The sequence below is a fragment of the Anser anser genome, assembly GCF_964211835.1.
Source record: "Anser anser genome assembly, chromosome: 2".
NCBI classification, from domain to species: Eukaryota; Metazoa; Chordata; class Aves; order Anseriformes; family Anatidae; genus Anser; species Anser anser.
In genome coordinates this window covers 101,533,962-101,550,984 of record NC_139721.1, presented here as the reverse complement: position 1 = coordinate 101,550,984, position 17,023 = coordinate 101,533,962, and the positions used below count along the sequence as shown (strand labels likewise).

At 36.9% G+C, this 17,023-nt stretch overlaps 1 protein-coding gene across 6 annotated transcripts in view; it reads right to left on the bottom strand.

The window, feature by feature from the left end:
* Positions 1-17,023, bottom strand: part of CDK13 (cyclin dependent kinase 13) — a 52,072-nt gene that overhangs the window by 12,335 nt on the left and 22,714 nt on the right. For all 6 annotated transcript variants that reach the window (XM_083822397.1, XM_083822399.1, XM_083822400.1 and 3 more), the window contains exons 6-10: positions 8,619-8,808; positions 5,815-5,871; positions 2,997-3,098; positions 2,804-2,881; positions 619-735 (exon numbers count right to left, since the gene is read on the bottom strand). In XM_083822397.1, coding sequence (XP_083678523.1) covers positions 619-735; positions 2,804-2,881; positions 2,997-3,098; positions 5,815-5,871; positions 8,619-8,808 — 544 coding nt within the window. The remainder of the gene's footprint in view (positions 1-618; positions 736-2,803; positions 2,882-2,996; positions 3,099-5,814; positions 5,872-8,618; positions 8,809-17,023) is intronic.

The following is a 17,023-nucleotide window of genomic DNA, read 5'->3' as shown; positions in this document are numbered from 1 at the left end:
TTTGCAGTTTCCATTGGTCCAAACAAAATAACTACTGCTTTAGAAATGTAGATCTCATTAGTACAAACAGGATGATGCATTTTTCCCAAACTCCAAAGTAGATGGAGGGGAACAATCCCTTTAAAATACATATACAGCTGTTTACCATAACTTTCATGTGTGATCTTTGCACAAAAACAGCCCAGTGGTAGTATTTTACAATACATGGTTCAGAAAACTCTTCTGTGCTGAATGTATTTATGACCCAAATGACTGTAATGTTAACCAGACTGCATATTTAGCTGTAACCAGTTGTCCTAATAAAAAACAATTAAGTACTCCAAGCTGTTTTTGGACAGGGGCAGCAAGCAGGTGTACCAATCGTGGAAAACAAATGCTTCCTCAGGTGAAAGCTGACAGGTGGCTGAAATTTTAGGGCCTTCTTCCCCCTTCTTGAAACTTTATTAAATAAGGGTTAATAAGAACTCTGAAGGTATCTTCGGAAGGATAAGAACCTAAAGCCAGTTTTCTTCACACTTAATCTATGTTCAGTCAGTCTCTAGAAAATAACGAAGTTCATAAAGATTCCATCAAAATTTAATGCTACTATAATTGACTAAACTAATTCTTCATCCTTACAAAGCAAACTCTTCTCTTAGTTTTCGACGATACTGCTTCTTTGGTTTCATCGTGTTGAAATAAGCTAATTTTATAACATCAGGCCACACTGCTGGACAAGGACTCCCACAAATTCGGCTGCACCAAAAAAAAAAAAAGGAGAAAACAAGGGTATGAGATCGAAAAACCACAAGTAAACAAAGCTGATATTTTATTCTTAGAAATACAGTAGATACAAAAATATTTTTTAATTTTAATGTTCAGTTTCATTTAGCTAAAATTTCTCTACAGTCCAAGGCCTAACACTATTAAATAATAGTGAATTATCCAGGAAAGGCAACCACCCTTCACAGGATAAACTGGCTTTAGAAAGTCCACTGCTTCTGAACCCTCTCCCATCCCCAGAGCATCCTCCAGGCTCAGGAGAATTGGATACCCCAGGTTTAGAGTACCGCGCCTTTATTTCCCAATGTCAGTGAAGAAAGACACACCAAACGCCTGAAAGAGCAGGCCTGACACATTTAAAACTAAAGAGAATTTAGTCGACACAGAAGATATTGAGGCAAAAAACTAAACATAGTAAGGCCTAAGGACAAAATTATGACTGGACAGCTAAACTCTTTTTTTTTTTTTTTTTTACTTCAGTTTTGAGCCTTATGTGTCAGCCCTAATCTGCCTCCACAAATGGAGTTGCCCAGACTCATTCTTCTCACTCTGTCCCTGCCTGTTTTGTCCAGCCAAGGACTGTTAGCACAGCCTGACCAACACCACACTTCCAAGCAGAAGATCAGAAGAGGCAATTTACCGTACTATGCAAGGCTTAAGACCTTTGCCAAAAGCAGTCATAAAATAACAACTTGCAAATACATTTCCTTAGTTCACCCCCTTCCATTTATTTGAGTTAAACAGCTAGTGCAAGAGACCTAATGATGGACTAATTATGCCCCTACCACTATGCAAACGAAACTGACTTTACACTTGTTGGGGTATGAAACTTGCAGGGAAAAAAAAAAATAAGAATTTTATCTTTTCCCTATCAGAATTTTCTTCAGCTCTATCTTTGAAAAGTAATTTAGGATAACGGAAAGGATAAATGTAGAATTGTTGACTGTAACATGATGATGATTGAGCTGTTGATAAAACAAAACTGATATATTACACTTTAACAACCCTAAAATGCAGAGTATCAATGCATTAAATACAATGAAGAAAAATTAGCTACAAACAAGCTAGCTGCCAGCCTCCTTTGAGCAGCAGAAAGTCTTAAAATTTCACTTCTGACATCTGCATTCTTATGGGCTTCAGTGCCATCTAGTGGGCAAAAGCAAAAACTCAACTCAAAGAGTTCAGTTTTCACATTCAGAATGATTACCGGTATCTTGCACCTCCTAAAAACTTGATTTTTCCAGGCGACCTAGTAAGATATTACACAGAACATAGTATTGTTTAATCTGCTTTGGAAAACATCTCCATATGTAACTTTTTCCTGTATTTTTTTTTTTTTTTAAGTAACTTGACCATTTACTCTTCAGGTTCTGTAAGTTCTATAGGACTCACTCTCTTTTCCCCTTGTTTCTAGGAAGAGGACCTCTCCTCACTTATGAGGTCAATTATGATATCAGAATCAAGAGCAATTTTTATGTGCTGAATAAAAGGAAAGCAAGCATGCTCTGGTCCATGGATTTAATATACATAATATCCTAAGATTTACTGAGATAATGAAGGAAACAAAAATTTTACCTCCATGAAGTACAGTTTGTACGGGAAGATAAATATTCTGATGAAAATAATAAAGCCCACATGTGTATGTGGAAGTCCTAAAGCAAGAGCTCAAGGCAAGTAGCATGCAAAGTACCTACTGCTCCCAAACTCCACTTGTCATCTATATTTTCCTTTTGATTTGCCACAAGGAAGTTCTAACATAGTCTTAAAAAAAAATCAGCATTTTAACCCACTCCTTTACAACTTCAGCTGCACCACCAAGAAAACACTTACTGATCAATTGCACATTGGTAGGGCCACTGCATACTCACAAAAATCACTTATCCGCATCCAAGCATAAGCCACTGACTTCACATGCCCCTGAAAACCACTAATATCTCACTCGTGGTGATTATCAAGTCTTTGTAAGTGTTAGCAGCATGTTATCTCCATTTTAACATGAACAAATTACAGTTTATGAGGCACCTATCATGTGCCTATTTACCTTATAAGTTCCAGTTGAGCAAGTTCTTGATTTGCTTGAAATATTGGCTTTTTTGTAAAAAGTTCACCCAGGATGCAGCTGTAAAACAGTTTTACACAATTCCGTCATTACGGCTTTCAATCCAGCTCCACAGAAAAATCTAATGTTTACTTCCAGCTTGTTCTGCTTGCTACACTCTGTACCAAACTCTTACCCACAGCTCCAGACATCGATAGCTGGCGTGTATCTTTCTTCTCCAAGCAGAAGTTCAGGAGGCCGATACCATAATGTAATAACTTTGTTGGTATATGGTCGGCTGTTGGGGGGAGCAAAAAAAGAGGACTATCATTTTACTACAATCTCATTTCTGGAAAAGTGGTATTTTGAAGGCTTTAATTCTGTGGTGCTGCTACAAGACAGCGCAATGTTCCATTTTTTTTTTAATTCTGCAAAGTTGCAACTGCATAAAAGCAAATGCAACCATCTGACCAAGGCTAGCAAACGACAGCCTGAAACATCACCTCAAAGATATAATAAACATATATAATTACCTAGCCATCTTGATGCAACGTGAATCCTATATCAATTATTAACAGCAATACTGTTTATCTTTTACACTGCTAGTAATTTCTAGAGAAGGACCTGCTTGGATAAAATCAGTAACTTCTTGACAATTGTTGATTATTAGAATACTGAACATAGGATCTCTACAAGCATTTTGAAAAATAGAAGTCACTCTCCCCTCTGCAAATAAAACCAAAAAAGATTAAGTCTTTATCTACATCCTTCAAAAATTTTGAATTCTAAGCCTGGAACTCATCCAATATCTTTCTGTATTTCAACATTTTTAATTCTCTACAGCTCTAACCAGATGTTTTGGTCATTGTTCACAATCCTTTCCATCCTCACACTAAGGCAAGGATTCCACTGTCTTGGACAAGCATTTTTGGTGGATAGGTCAAGATACAGCATCAAGAACAGTTCAGAGTGGAAGTCACGTAACAGATGTTGGGGGTGTGTGTGTGGTGGTAGGGTTGTTTGGTTTTTATTTTTTTTTAAATTGCCTTACAAATGATTCAGAAATACTTGTTTTAGTTTTAATAATTCATGTTTAGCAATACAAAGTAATTCCAAAACAGAAAACAGAGTAACATTATGTGCAGTGTTTGAACAAGCTCTTACAACATACTCAGTGGTTCAGGTATTATTTCTGCAAAATCACCCATCTCTTTTTCATAAAGAATGTCTTTCTTTTTTTTTAATATAGTATGGTTTTAGAAATAATCCCATCATTCATCATATTTATCTCTGAAGCAAACATTCATCTACAAAATGCTTACACGCTATGAACTTTCTCTACAGATAAGCCACTCAAATATATATTAGTATACGGTGCTTTTTGTTTGAATAGCTGTTTTCTTATACAATCTGTCACATTTCCTACTCTACACACATTAAGTCCTCCAAAATAACATTTAATGTAGCAACTACAACAATTGGTGGGAATTTACTTAAAATTTTATTACCTCTCCATCATGCTCCTACTAAACTCTGCAACCTTTTGAACAGTATATTTTTCTAACAGTAAAACAAAGTACATGAATGTAATCAGCAATTATTATATGCTCGTTGGTATACATCAATTACTTCTGTTACAGCAGCTCAGAAGCTATTCAGAAGGAAAATGAATGACAAAAGAATTGTCAAAAAACCACTAATGAGATTCTAATTATCCTCCCAAGTTCAACTAGCAATTTGATTAACTAGCATAACTACATCTTAATCTTGGTTTCATTTATATATAATGAACTAATAACATTGCTGTTTTCATGTACACTAAGATCTGTTATTTGCACTATAAATACATTCAATTTCACTCTTTCAATTCTTAGTGAACAGTTGGTTTTAAAACCAAAATTTAAATTAACAGAAAAAAGACGTTAAAAACCATCAACAATAAAACAAAAAAAAAAAGGCCGAATTGGTGCAGACTAAAACAGTGAGGTAGGATGGCACCACTCCCTTTTATTAACAGTACATCCAAACCAAAACTGAATTGTGCACCAGCCAGTTATCTTACCCTGCTACTGTACTCAACAGTTTCCATAGCTGTTACACTTAAGCATACTTTCCTCAAATAACAGTTCAGAAGACAGCGAAACTAACACTATCATGTTCAAGAACCTCAGAGCTCTGTGATAAAACAATCAACTCATAAAACTAACACTACGGACATTATTTCCCAAAATAAGCATGCAGAACTCAAAATGAGCTGAAAGAGCTAATATTTTCTGTATCCAGTAATCCAACATACACATACTGGTGCAATAAACATTCAGCCTGAATTCTGAAAATCCCATTCCAAACAACAAATACGTGACATTACAATATAAATATCAAAGTTCTTATTCATAAAAACTGTGCACCTGTTTCCTGGAGTACAAGCATAATGAAGCCAAGAACAACAGAAGCACAAGTCACAAGAAGTTTCAGAATAGCTTTTATTTAAACTTGTATTTCTGTTTCCAGAAGATTTAACAGTACTGTCTGCCTAAAGAATACAATGAACCTTTTCAAATGTAAGGTTAAATCTTACACAAAAGTTAGGCTTTTTAAAAAGAAACTGTATGAATTTGTGTCAACATAAAAATTCTCTTTTCCTAAGTAAACATTTCCCAGGTATACCAATAGAAAGAATATACTTTCGGCTTACAGGACCATAAACTAATATTAATTAAAACCCTACATATTGATGCAACCTACTTAGAACTGCAGCTCTTCATTTCCAATCAATATATGGCTTCTCTCTACAGGATCCAGAATACTCAGAAAGGCAATACACTTACACAAAGAGAGCTTTGTGTTTGTATGCAGTGCAAGACAACATGCTCTTCCTTTCCATTTCTTAAGCAACTACTTATATTACAGTACAATATCTCCTCTAAACAAACAAAAATTCTGGCCCTTATAATACTCAGTTATGCAAGAAATCAAACTTCTCCATGCTTTTTCACAGTATAATTATATCTTACCTTTCTTCTGAGTTGTACAGCCGAGCAAGCCCAAAATCTGCAAGCTTTATCTGCCCTCTGGTGGAAAACAGAAAGAATTGTTTGGTGGTTAATCCTGTTAAATTTCTTCCCCAAAAACTAGGTGAAGTTTCAAAATTTTAAACAGCTGCAGCTGAACTTCACCAAATCACAATAATGAGTGGGCACTCCTATAAAATCTATATATCTCTTCAATCAAGAAATACACTAATCTACCTGATATCAAAGAAAAGCAAGCAAAATTAGACATGGTCATCAAATGGCATTTGCATCAGCGGATGCTTCTCAAAATTCAGGGTGCGTACTGTTAAGCATTCAAATCAGCAACTCTGCAATATAAAACTGAGGAGGAAACTACTGTTTTCTTATGCCTGACAGTTAAAATACTGCTAGCAGAAGCATTTGTACAGCAAACAACTACAAGCAGTCCTACTTCCTTCTAGGAAGCAGTCACAGCCCTGCTCTGCTCTTGTAAAGTATAAATACAGACTTCAAATCAGGGTGATCAAACAGATAAGGGCTTCTATTTTTGCCAGCAGACAACTTGCTGAATGACAAACCCTAACCCCTTCTTGAGTTTTCCCATACACGAGGTGAAGAGTAGAAGATACAGAGCTTTGCCCTTTTTTTTTTTCTTGCCATGGTTAAAAGACATTGTATAGATGCACAAACACATACAAGGCTCGATGCTCACAAGCCTGCCCAATCTATAAAGCTGAAATGATTTAAACAGAAAGCTATCTGCAAGCTTTTTAATACATGGAACAAATTTGGCAATGTTACAAGTTTTGTTCCTTTCCCTCCTGTAATTACGAGCTCTTAAAACTTTTGACTTTCAAATAAATTATAGTTTTGGCTATTTTATCAGATCAGGACAAGACTTGCTGATGTGCGCAAGAATGACCATTTTGTGAGTACAAGATGTATGGATTGCAGTTTCCATTGCACTTTTTTCCTGTTATGTATGCTTGGAACTGCTGCAACACTTAATGGAAATCCCCAAAAAGCAAATAAGTATTTCCCTCAAATTTGTACTTTTATTCCTCAGATACCATATTTGTGGAATATCAAAGAAATTTTGAGCAAAGACATTTAATTTGCACCGCTAAGAGATATAAAATCCATGTGTTTGGCTTTAGGTGGTAATGGGACTTTCATAGCACTGGCTTAAAATTATTCAGATCAACTACAAACATTTTTCTTCTTCCAGCAGAAACCTCTAAGGATGCTCAGAAAGACATACTGGGGGAAAATACTGTTCATCTTGAAGCTGAGAGAGCACAGCACAACAAAAAGCTCTTCCTCTACTTGTACTGCTCCACTGTCAGGTTATACCTCAGCTTCTGAGCTCCCAAAGCTGCACCATGACAGCAACATCACTGGATCAACAGCCAAGCAAGACTAGGTGAATGGACAAGGTGAGTGATGTGAAGGCATGTGTAAGGTAAGTATCTTTATCAGAATCTGGCAAGGCTGTGGTGGGATCCAGAGCTGAGAAAAGTCTAGCACTAATTTAAGCAAGAAAAGGAGGAAAAAAACGGAAAATTCAATTTGGAGAAACCTGGGATAAAACTAGGACCCTACCAAATGAGACCTCTGATGTTTTTTGCCCAGTTTTCCATCTCCACCAGTGGCATGAACAGATTTTTACACAGAATGTGTGAGCCACTTTGAGGCTCACCTTCCCTGTACTCAGCCACCAGCAATAATCACTGAGTTAGAGATCCCTGTCTATTCCCCTCAGTAGGTTTTAATGATCCTGTCCACGAATCTGTCTCATCCCTTTCCGAGTCTCCTAACACTACCCTGAAAAACTCCTGGGTAAACATTCCAGAAGCTGACTACCTGCTCTGTAAAGATACTCTCTTATCTGCCATAAGCCTCTCTCTTGCTAGTTTCTACAGTTGTTCCCTGGTTTTAGTACATTGGATGTGATGAACAGGAGTTCTGTATTACAGTTATCTGCTAGCTTCATAATTTTTCACACTCCAACCATACGTCCCCTTCAAAATGAAAAGTGACAGTTTTTATAATCCGTCTCCTTCCACTCTCTGACCAATCTTAGCTGTCCTTCTCTGTGTGTTCTGTACTTCTACCTTGTCTGCTTTGAGATACAGGTATAAGAATTCAAGATAGAGAAGCAAAAGGTTTACACAGTAACAAAGTGATGTATCTTGCTCTCAATAGCCTTCCTAACTGTAAATTGCAGTTCTTCTGATTTATACTGAACAAAAGCATATTTATTAACATGGCTTATAATCGCAAGTGGTTAAAAAAAGAAACAAATTCTTCTCTCCATTTGATTACAGCAGTAACTGCAAGCCAAAACATGTTTGAAAATGCCTGATTGAGTATCATTTTAAAGCATTATCCTAACTAACAAGGACCTCCTGCCACAAAGAACCAGTCTATCCACACTTCATTTTGAAATGAGATGGTAAAATACACAAACACTTATTTCCTAAAATTCTATTTTAATGTATTTTTATTTCCTAAAATTCTATTTTATAGTATTTGAACTTAGATAATTTCCCCCCATACTCTGACCTAGCAGATTCAAGTTTTAATCCTGATATTTTGAGACAGGTAAGTTTAAAAAACAACTGCAGGATCCAGCGTTAAGCAGTAACATTACCAGATAAGTTTTTTACAATTGATTTTAAAGAAGCTAGGCATATAATAAAATATTGGCTAACAGCTTAAAACAGGTGAACTATAAAGATTACAAAAAGATTTAAACATGATCTTGAATACAGGTTTTTACATACTCAAAGCAATATCCATACCTATTATTTAGTAGAATATTTGAACATTTGATATCTCTGTGCAAAAAGTTCTTCTTATGGCAATAGGCCAAACCCTCCATCAGCTGTCTCATAAATGACTTTATATGATTTTCATTAAAATGAACCAAACCAGATTCCAGCAGTCCCATCAAGTCATGGTCCATATATTCAAACACCAGGTAAAATGCACCTAGGAAAATAAGGGGGAGGGGGTAAAGGAAACAGAAAAACAGATTTATCAGCAGTCAAAAACATTCTTGCTCCCTGCTTTTGAAAGTCGGGAGTATTTTTCACACAATTCTTTACATTTTTTGAAATATTTTTAGCTGCACCTCATTTCCCATCATAACAATGAAATACAGTGCAGTAAAATATTTTCATAACATTGCTTTTTCATGTAAGCAATAATTCTAATCACCAAATGTTTGTGAAAGCAAATGTAATTCTACAACACAATGCTCTTAGACAGACATTTACCCTCCCTATAGCTCTCCATCAAAACCACCATTTTGTTTAAATAAAGTTTAACTGGGTTAGTATTCCCTATAATTTTTGTGGAGAAATCTAGAAGCACAAAATATATACAGCATGAGTTCATCTGTCATGATTCTTGGGCTTATTTTTAAGCTTTCAGCATGGAATTGGGTCAGAAGTAAGCCTGTCTTTCTTAGACTAGAAGTACCTACAAGAAAAGACAAAATGAGAAAGAACTAAGCTATTAGCAACAGCAGCTCTACGAAGATGAAGTTCATATCGCAAGTTGCCACATGCGTACATTAAGCATTACAGAATCTGGCCTTATCTTGCATTAGCCCGTCTTACTCCATAACAAACATATTAAAACCAAGGGCCTTTGATATATGTAGGTATTCTTAAAGAAGAAAAGTGCTAAGTACATCTGAGGCAGCAATAACCAACCCCCAGCACAATGCACTTGGTTTAGTACCAAATTCTTCTCCTCCTTCTTAACTCTGGGGCAGAGACAATGCAGACCCAGCAGAGCACTGGTTGCAATGCAGAAACCATATTTAAGGTTTTCTTAACTTTCATCTAACTTCCACTTAACTTCCGCTTCCATTTTCAGAAACCTCCCCAAAAGATTTCAAAGCCACCACTCTGAAGAACAAAAAGCTTCTGCCCAACACGAGCTCATTACAGGCTCTAGTTCCAAAGCAAGAAGTTTCAATTTGGAAGATAGTAAAAGTCTTGAAGCAAACATGGCAAGTCAGCTTGCTAAAAACATTTATGCGCAGTCAAATTTTAGCAAACTGATGTACTTTCTTGCATAGTAGCTAAAAAGGGAAGAAAAAGTGCTAAATCACCAACTTTAAACTACATCTGATATTTAGTACTTCAACAGGAAAAAATGAGTACTCACACAGCAAGCGTTTAACTTGAGACAAAGATCAGTGAAGAGCAGCTAAACTACAGACCACTGCCTAAGACACTCAGGGCTCACAGTTTTTAAACCACCTCTTTTTGTCCAGTTGTATGTTGTATGGAGGAAGCAAAATACTGGTCATAAAACAGCCATCCATATGCTCAGAGGAGCTAGAGCAGAAGGTAAGCCAACTAGGTACAACCCAATCCCAGCACTTCAAGAAAAGGAATGAAATATGTGTTAAGCCATATGGAACCAGAAGTTTGCAGAGTTTCAATATCTGCATAAACAAGCTCACCAGGGCAGTTCACCAGTTCAGCACATTGTAAGCACAGAGGCTCCAAATCTTGGTCGTTGAAAGCAAGACAGCTAGCAACCTGGCATTAGGTCAGCCTCACTGACAGCTGCTGAAGGATGAAGCAGGGAAGGTTTTAAAATCCCTTGAAACAAAGCACCTGATACTAATGCAGCAGTGCCAGAATAATCTAGACATGCCCTTCAGAGGATGTCAGCTCAACAAAACTGAATGCCAATGATGCTGGTATCTCCTCATTCCGGAATACAAATGAAAGTTAACCCTGTCATGGCAGCAGGCTACATGACAAGGACAAAGACTGGGAAGGGTCAGAGGGGTTTCAGACCTGTTCAGCCACCTGAACCCAGTCTCCTCTTTTATATGCAAAGCAGGCTCCATGCCTTGAACAATTTCCTGCTGTCTACTAGCTCCCAGGGTTTTTCACCGCTATTTATGAGTGGCAAACAAAATTGGTACCCTCATGAAAGAAGGAAAGCTTACAATGGAGACGATTCATAAAAAAAAAAAAAAAAAAGAGTAGTCCTGGAAGATGACATCCAGGTATTTGTATTCTCTGCAGCTCTCATTAATAACCGTACACTAGAACAGTATGAGGGAAAAATATAAAAAAAGTTCCTCCCATATCAGAGCAAGGGCAAATGCACAGATCCATTATTCCTGTGCATTACTATCTACCTATTAAACAATGTTAGGGTTTGAAAACTGCCAAAGCTTAACCTTCTTGATTGGTTATGAGAAACCATTAAAAATAGGATACTAGCCTTGGCAGTCTAGCTATCACAAATCTGATTCTCAGTATTATTCAAACTTATTTTTTTAGAAGAGATCATAGTTGCAAGAAGGTTACTAAGCAAACTGAAGTGAAATTTCTGCTATTTTATTTCTAGACAAGTGCGGTGCCATTTTCTGAGAAGAGGTCAGTAGTCACCAAAACCAATTGCTTTATTCTGCTTGATCATTTCAAATCTCCATGCGTTTTCAGGTGGTCTGATCCTTTGTAATAGGAAAAGAAACTATCAATATTCAGGAAGAAGGAGTGAACTGTGCATAGGCAAAAGTCTGCTTATTACAGCATAGTATAATAAGCATATTACAGTATACTTAATTTGAGTTTACAGCACCCTTTAGTTTAACTGCAACAAGCACCATATAAAATGCCACAAGGACTTATTCCTCAAAAAGGAAAACAGCAGACAGAAGAATCATTCTTTCCTTTATGAGGCCATGATGTTCGATAGCTTGGAGGTTATGTCTTAATATGACTCTGTTTCATGCTAACTTTGCCCAATATCCACATTTCTGGAAGCAATGTCATAAAAGCACCTAACGCTTTGTTTCAATAGTGTATGCAATTCAAATGAACCCACAGTTACTTATTTGGCTTTAACGTTACTCTTTTTATTGCTATATGTTAAAGACCTGCACTCCCTGATAAATAGAGTACCTGTGGGGCAGCAGGCAGCCTACAGTCCATTTCCACGTGCTGCAAGAGAGCACCGAAAGGGATGTTGTGTCTTTGCCCACTTTCCTTTGCTAATACATGCAGCTGATCTCCATTCCTTCATCTACCAAGATAATAGGAATCCTTATTGTTGACAGAGCAGCAGCTAGAGCAGCTGAAGAGTAAGAATATTGCCTACTTCTGAATATGGGATAACAGATAGCAGCCTAATCTATTAAGGAAGTACAGAATAAATAAAGGAGATTCGTGGATGGAAACAACTCTAGCCTTACTCCTTTTGTCTGCATTTAGAAAAACTCATCCTTTAGACCACTTCGTTAGTTAAGATGGATAAGGGTCAGAAAGTGAGATACTGGTTTAGAATAACTGAAGGATTAACACCTCTCCTTTTCCTGTTCATACATTTCCAGTCGTGAATCTCTAAAAGTAATACAGTTTTCTCAATCAAAACACTAAATGAGCTGGACTATATATAATGCTGTAGAGCTATGCATACAGCATGGTAAGTCTACAAAATATGACAAAATCTATTATATATAAAGCATTTTCTGATGGGCCAAACAACCTCAAAAAACATACTTTGCACTTGTAAGTCTGTTTTCAGACTGCCATCAACTCAAAACAAATCTGAGAAAGCAGGACATCAAGTTACGCATCTGTTTCCAAACCAAGATACAAGTGCTTAGAGCAAAAGATGAAGGGGGATAATACAAAAACCTAAAAAGATTACATTTGGAAAATATTAGCTTACAAGCTGTTATTTCACGGGGAAAGTGTTTGGGGTTCTTCAAAATGTCTGATTAAAAACAGATCAGAGGAACTGAGAGACCAGAGATGCCTTATTATGTGATAATCTTAACTCAATCCTTGTATATATGCATTACAGGAGTACCCTGAAAAATAAGAATGCTTTGTAAAGGGAGCCCTGCCTCATTCCATGAGTGGTGCATACAGTGCTGAGTTGTTGAACAGATTTTCATTTCACTAATAAGCCTCCTCAGCTTCTTCTCTGCTTTACATAGATATTTTTTGCTTGATTGATTAGAGATAATTGGATTGTATTTACTCTTCCATTTCCTTAATGCTCTTCCTCCAGGACTCATGATATACTGTATTCCAAGATGGTTTTAAACACACAATTGTATAAAGCGAAGCTTGAAAATTAAAGAAGAAATCATCCAACAATTCCTTGAAGTTACAGCGCTTTTAGAAAAACAGACATGCATCTTTTCTTTCTACTTGGGTCATAAAAACCTATTTACTAATACTAATTTGAGAAATACCAAAGATGTCTGTGAATTAATCATCTTAAGACTAAAGAAAGCATCACTGCCATATTTGTTTTTCCATGCAGGTATCACAAGACAGAACAAGTCTTTCTGCTTAAGACAGTCTAATAAAACCAGAACTTTTCTGCTGAAGACTAATTAATTCCAAACCAGAGTTCAGTACAGCTCACAGAAATAGAAAGGATCACTCAGGCAGTCACACTACTCTGATAAGTTACCGGTAGTGTGAAGACTTTGGGTAAAAAGTTTCTATCAGCTATTTCAGGAGCAGCAAGGCAAGCTATAGATCATTAGAGGTTTCTGAATTTGAAATTGGTTTGTTTTTGTAAGCATTGGGTATAACAGCCTAAGCTCCAACAAGCTGCTTTGCAGGCAGGAGGATCAGAGAGGAGGCAGCAGGATAACTGGAATTTGAGACTGCTTGAGCTGGAAGCGAAACAAGCATGGGAACAGAGGAATTTTGACACCTAAATACCCTTTTACACCAATATACATGCAGAAATACAGTGACAACTCCTCAAAACAGAGAGGATACAAACTCCTGAATTCACCAGAGATGTTCTCCATCTTGCAAGCTGACCATGACCCATCAGCAACTAAAGAAAAAGCAGCCCTTGGTGTCTTGCCCAACAACAAATGCCTAGAGGAAGAACCATTCTTTCTTCCACAGATGTCTCTCTTTTTGCATTGTAATACTAAAAGAAAGTTCCCACAGCTGGGTCAGCATTCATCTAATTTCACTCACCAACAAGAAAACAACATATCTACTTAGATCTGCACTTTAGCAGCATCTCTTCAGTCATTCACTCAACCATAAGAGCAACGCAAAACCAAAATGCAGTGTTTTTGTCTTTTAACCCTTCTGAACGACTCCAGGCAGTATGTATTCACTGAGTTTTCCATTTCCTAGCAGACTTCCCAGGAAGCCCAGTTCAAACTAGGTACAACAGGAGTAGAGAAAATCCTGTAGTCAAGCACTCCGATGACTGACTGCATGATTGCTGTCACGGACTCCTTCCAAACAGCAAGCTTTCAGACAAAGTACTCCTTGATGGCTACGAGAAAGTAACTAGCTAGTCATATAACAAAGTACCACAGACTTGGAGTCCTTTTGATAAGTGCAGGACAGTACTGTTGGGATAGATACTGACTTCAGGCCTAAAAGGGTCCATTGTTTTTTGTACTGCAAATTCAAAATTGAACCTTGCTAAAATAGCTTAGATTTCAGAATGAATTATAGAAACAGCCACACGCAGTTCAAACACTCAAAAAACCCCAAACAAATAAGCTCCAGTGTTACATACATTTTTTGATCAGAGTCTTCCATGCAAAATTATGTTTTCCCTTGGGTTAGCAAGTGAAAACTGCCTCTTCCAGTTAAGAGGAAGACAAGCCAGTCTGCATGTGTCAATGTGGTTTTACATTCAGAATAACAACAGGTAGGGCAGGCACTCTGTGTGTTTAGTTAAAAAAAAAAAGATTGTGGCAGTTCCAAAACTAGACTGATCAAATGCAAACAGCTCACAGCTGATAAACAGGCAACTAAGCATTAGAGGACCACCTCAGGTGCACAAAGAAAACAGAGAGAGAGACCTAAGAAATTCCAGTCATATGAATGACAGGCTAATCAAGAGAACACAAACCAGAGCTGACAAGCCCAGGGTAAGAAAGGCCTTTTCCTCTTGCCAACTTTGACAAAATGGTTCAAATAGTTTGTCATAGGACTATGAATAAATATACTTAACAAATAGTTATTTTAATCAAACATTGCTTTCTTCAATCACTATTGCATAGGTAACATAACACAAACTCTCAGACAAAAAAAATAATGAGAGGACAAAGAGCTTCTGCAAATTACAATCCTGCTCCAAACCCAGCTACAAAATGACATGAACTGAAGCTCATGGATATAAACCCCAGTTAATTTGAACTACCATCAAACAAACAGGAAAAGTGAAGGAAGAGTACAGTTGGCAGCAGACTTGGTCACAAGTATCAACGGTATCAGGTTGCTTCTATTACCATGAAAGACTGACACCCACAACTACTCCTGTACTGGCTCACTGTGAGAACATTTTCAATAAGAATAACCAGAGTTCTGTGATTCAGAAAAATATTGAGTGGCATGAAGTGGGTCATTGGTGTTATCAAGCCAAATAAGGCTCAATGTCCTCAGAGAAGCAGAGGAAATTTTAACAGTATGTTCAGCAGATTTTTATTTATGTAATCAACTTAATCAACTGGTACATAGACAAACATACAAGACAGAATACAAACTATGAGTCATGTGTCCCATCCCTGAGCTTATGTGTAAGCTCTGAATGACAGGAAGGGGAAGAAAAGCCTATATTCAGATAAACCACTAGAGAAACATACAGAACAGATACTCCTTCTTACCAAACCCAAGACATGTGTTCTACCCAATAGGATTGTGCATCAGAATCAAGATGCTACACTAAATCAGTAACACTGTTCTCCAACTTTACCATCAAGCACGTCTCATGCACACTAAAGACTATAAAGGTAAAAAATTCAGATCTTCAGTACAACAGATCCACATATATTCTACATAGCTGTGTATGTTCCCAGTTTATAAACACTACGATGCCATTTGCTGTGCTGCATTTCCATTGATGAAAATACTCTTAACACCTGCAACTCACTGCTCCAATGTGTTACATTTCCTTTTCTCATGGTTGGCCTAGAGAGAATAAAACAAATCCTTTCTATTCAAGCTACTGCTATTGTTGAGTTTACATCCCAAGCTGGTCAGGGTAAAACATAAGATATATTTTTCTTCCACTTTCTTTAGAAGTAAAATACTGTTGAAAATATCACAGAAAGACAGATACTCAAAAGTTAGGAAGACATACATTTTTAAGCGACAAATCATATAACACAGCTCAAAGTATCAGGACAAAGTGGTACAAGCCACTGCTGGTTTGCAAACCAATGTTAACATCTTAAAAAGCATCCTTAAAGCACACACTGTATAAAGAGTGCCCGATATTTAATTACTACATATGCTGCATTTCGAATTACTGAAATCCCAATTAAAAAATAAAGAACAAAAAACAAACTTAAGTGAACGAGTAGATGAGTAACAAACAGGTCAGGAGATGACAGGCAACCTTAGACCAAAATTAACTTCACTAACTAGAAGAAAGTGTGTTGGCAGAAACAGTCTCATTCCCTACTTTCATAAATGAGATTTCAGAAGGGTTTTGTAAGAACTATATTCCAAAGCTAAGATACTCATAACACGCACTAAGCATAAGCATGTTCATGAAAGGGCAAAACACTTATTCTACTGTAATTTCTGCTTCAATAAGACATGTTACTACCACTTGCATGTTCACAGTGGTTTACCATGAAAATGACTGAACTTCCCATTTGCTTTCGCTCCCTACGTAGGCTACAGCTTGCCCCAAACTACTCAGCTATAAATCTCCATTTCACAATGAAATACTCATTAGAGAAATACAGACTGCAGGAGCCCAAAAAAATAAACAGCTTCCATCTTTTCAGAGAAAAATCATAATAGCAGTCTTATTGCCATATTAATGCTTTCAAGAGTCTACCAAAAGCTAATTTTATTCTTGTATCTCCAGAGAAGCCCCTTCTCGTGCAATTTTCTGAAAATGTAATTGTTTTAATAAGCTGTTAAACAGGAATGTGAAATTAAATTGAAAGCAATATCAAAAGCACAAATACAGACTTAGACAAAAAAACACATTTGAAATTAATGAGAACAAGTTTGAAATGCACCAAAAATTTTACAACTCAGTCCTAGACATTGCACCAAGCAGAAATGGAGAAAATTAATTAATGAGACTCTAATACTTAAGTCAAGGTTCAATGTGATCTCATTCACCAAGTAGGTTAGACCTAATTAAAACTCAGTACATTTCACATGGAAAGCCTAAGCTAGCTGTTGCAGAATCAGAGTTCAAAGAG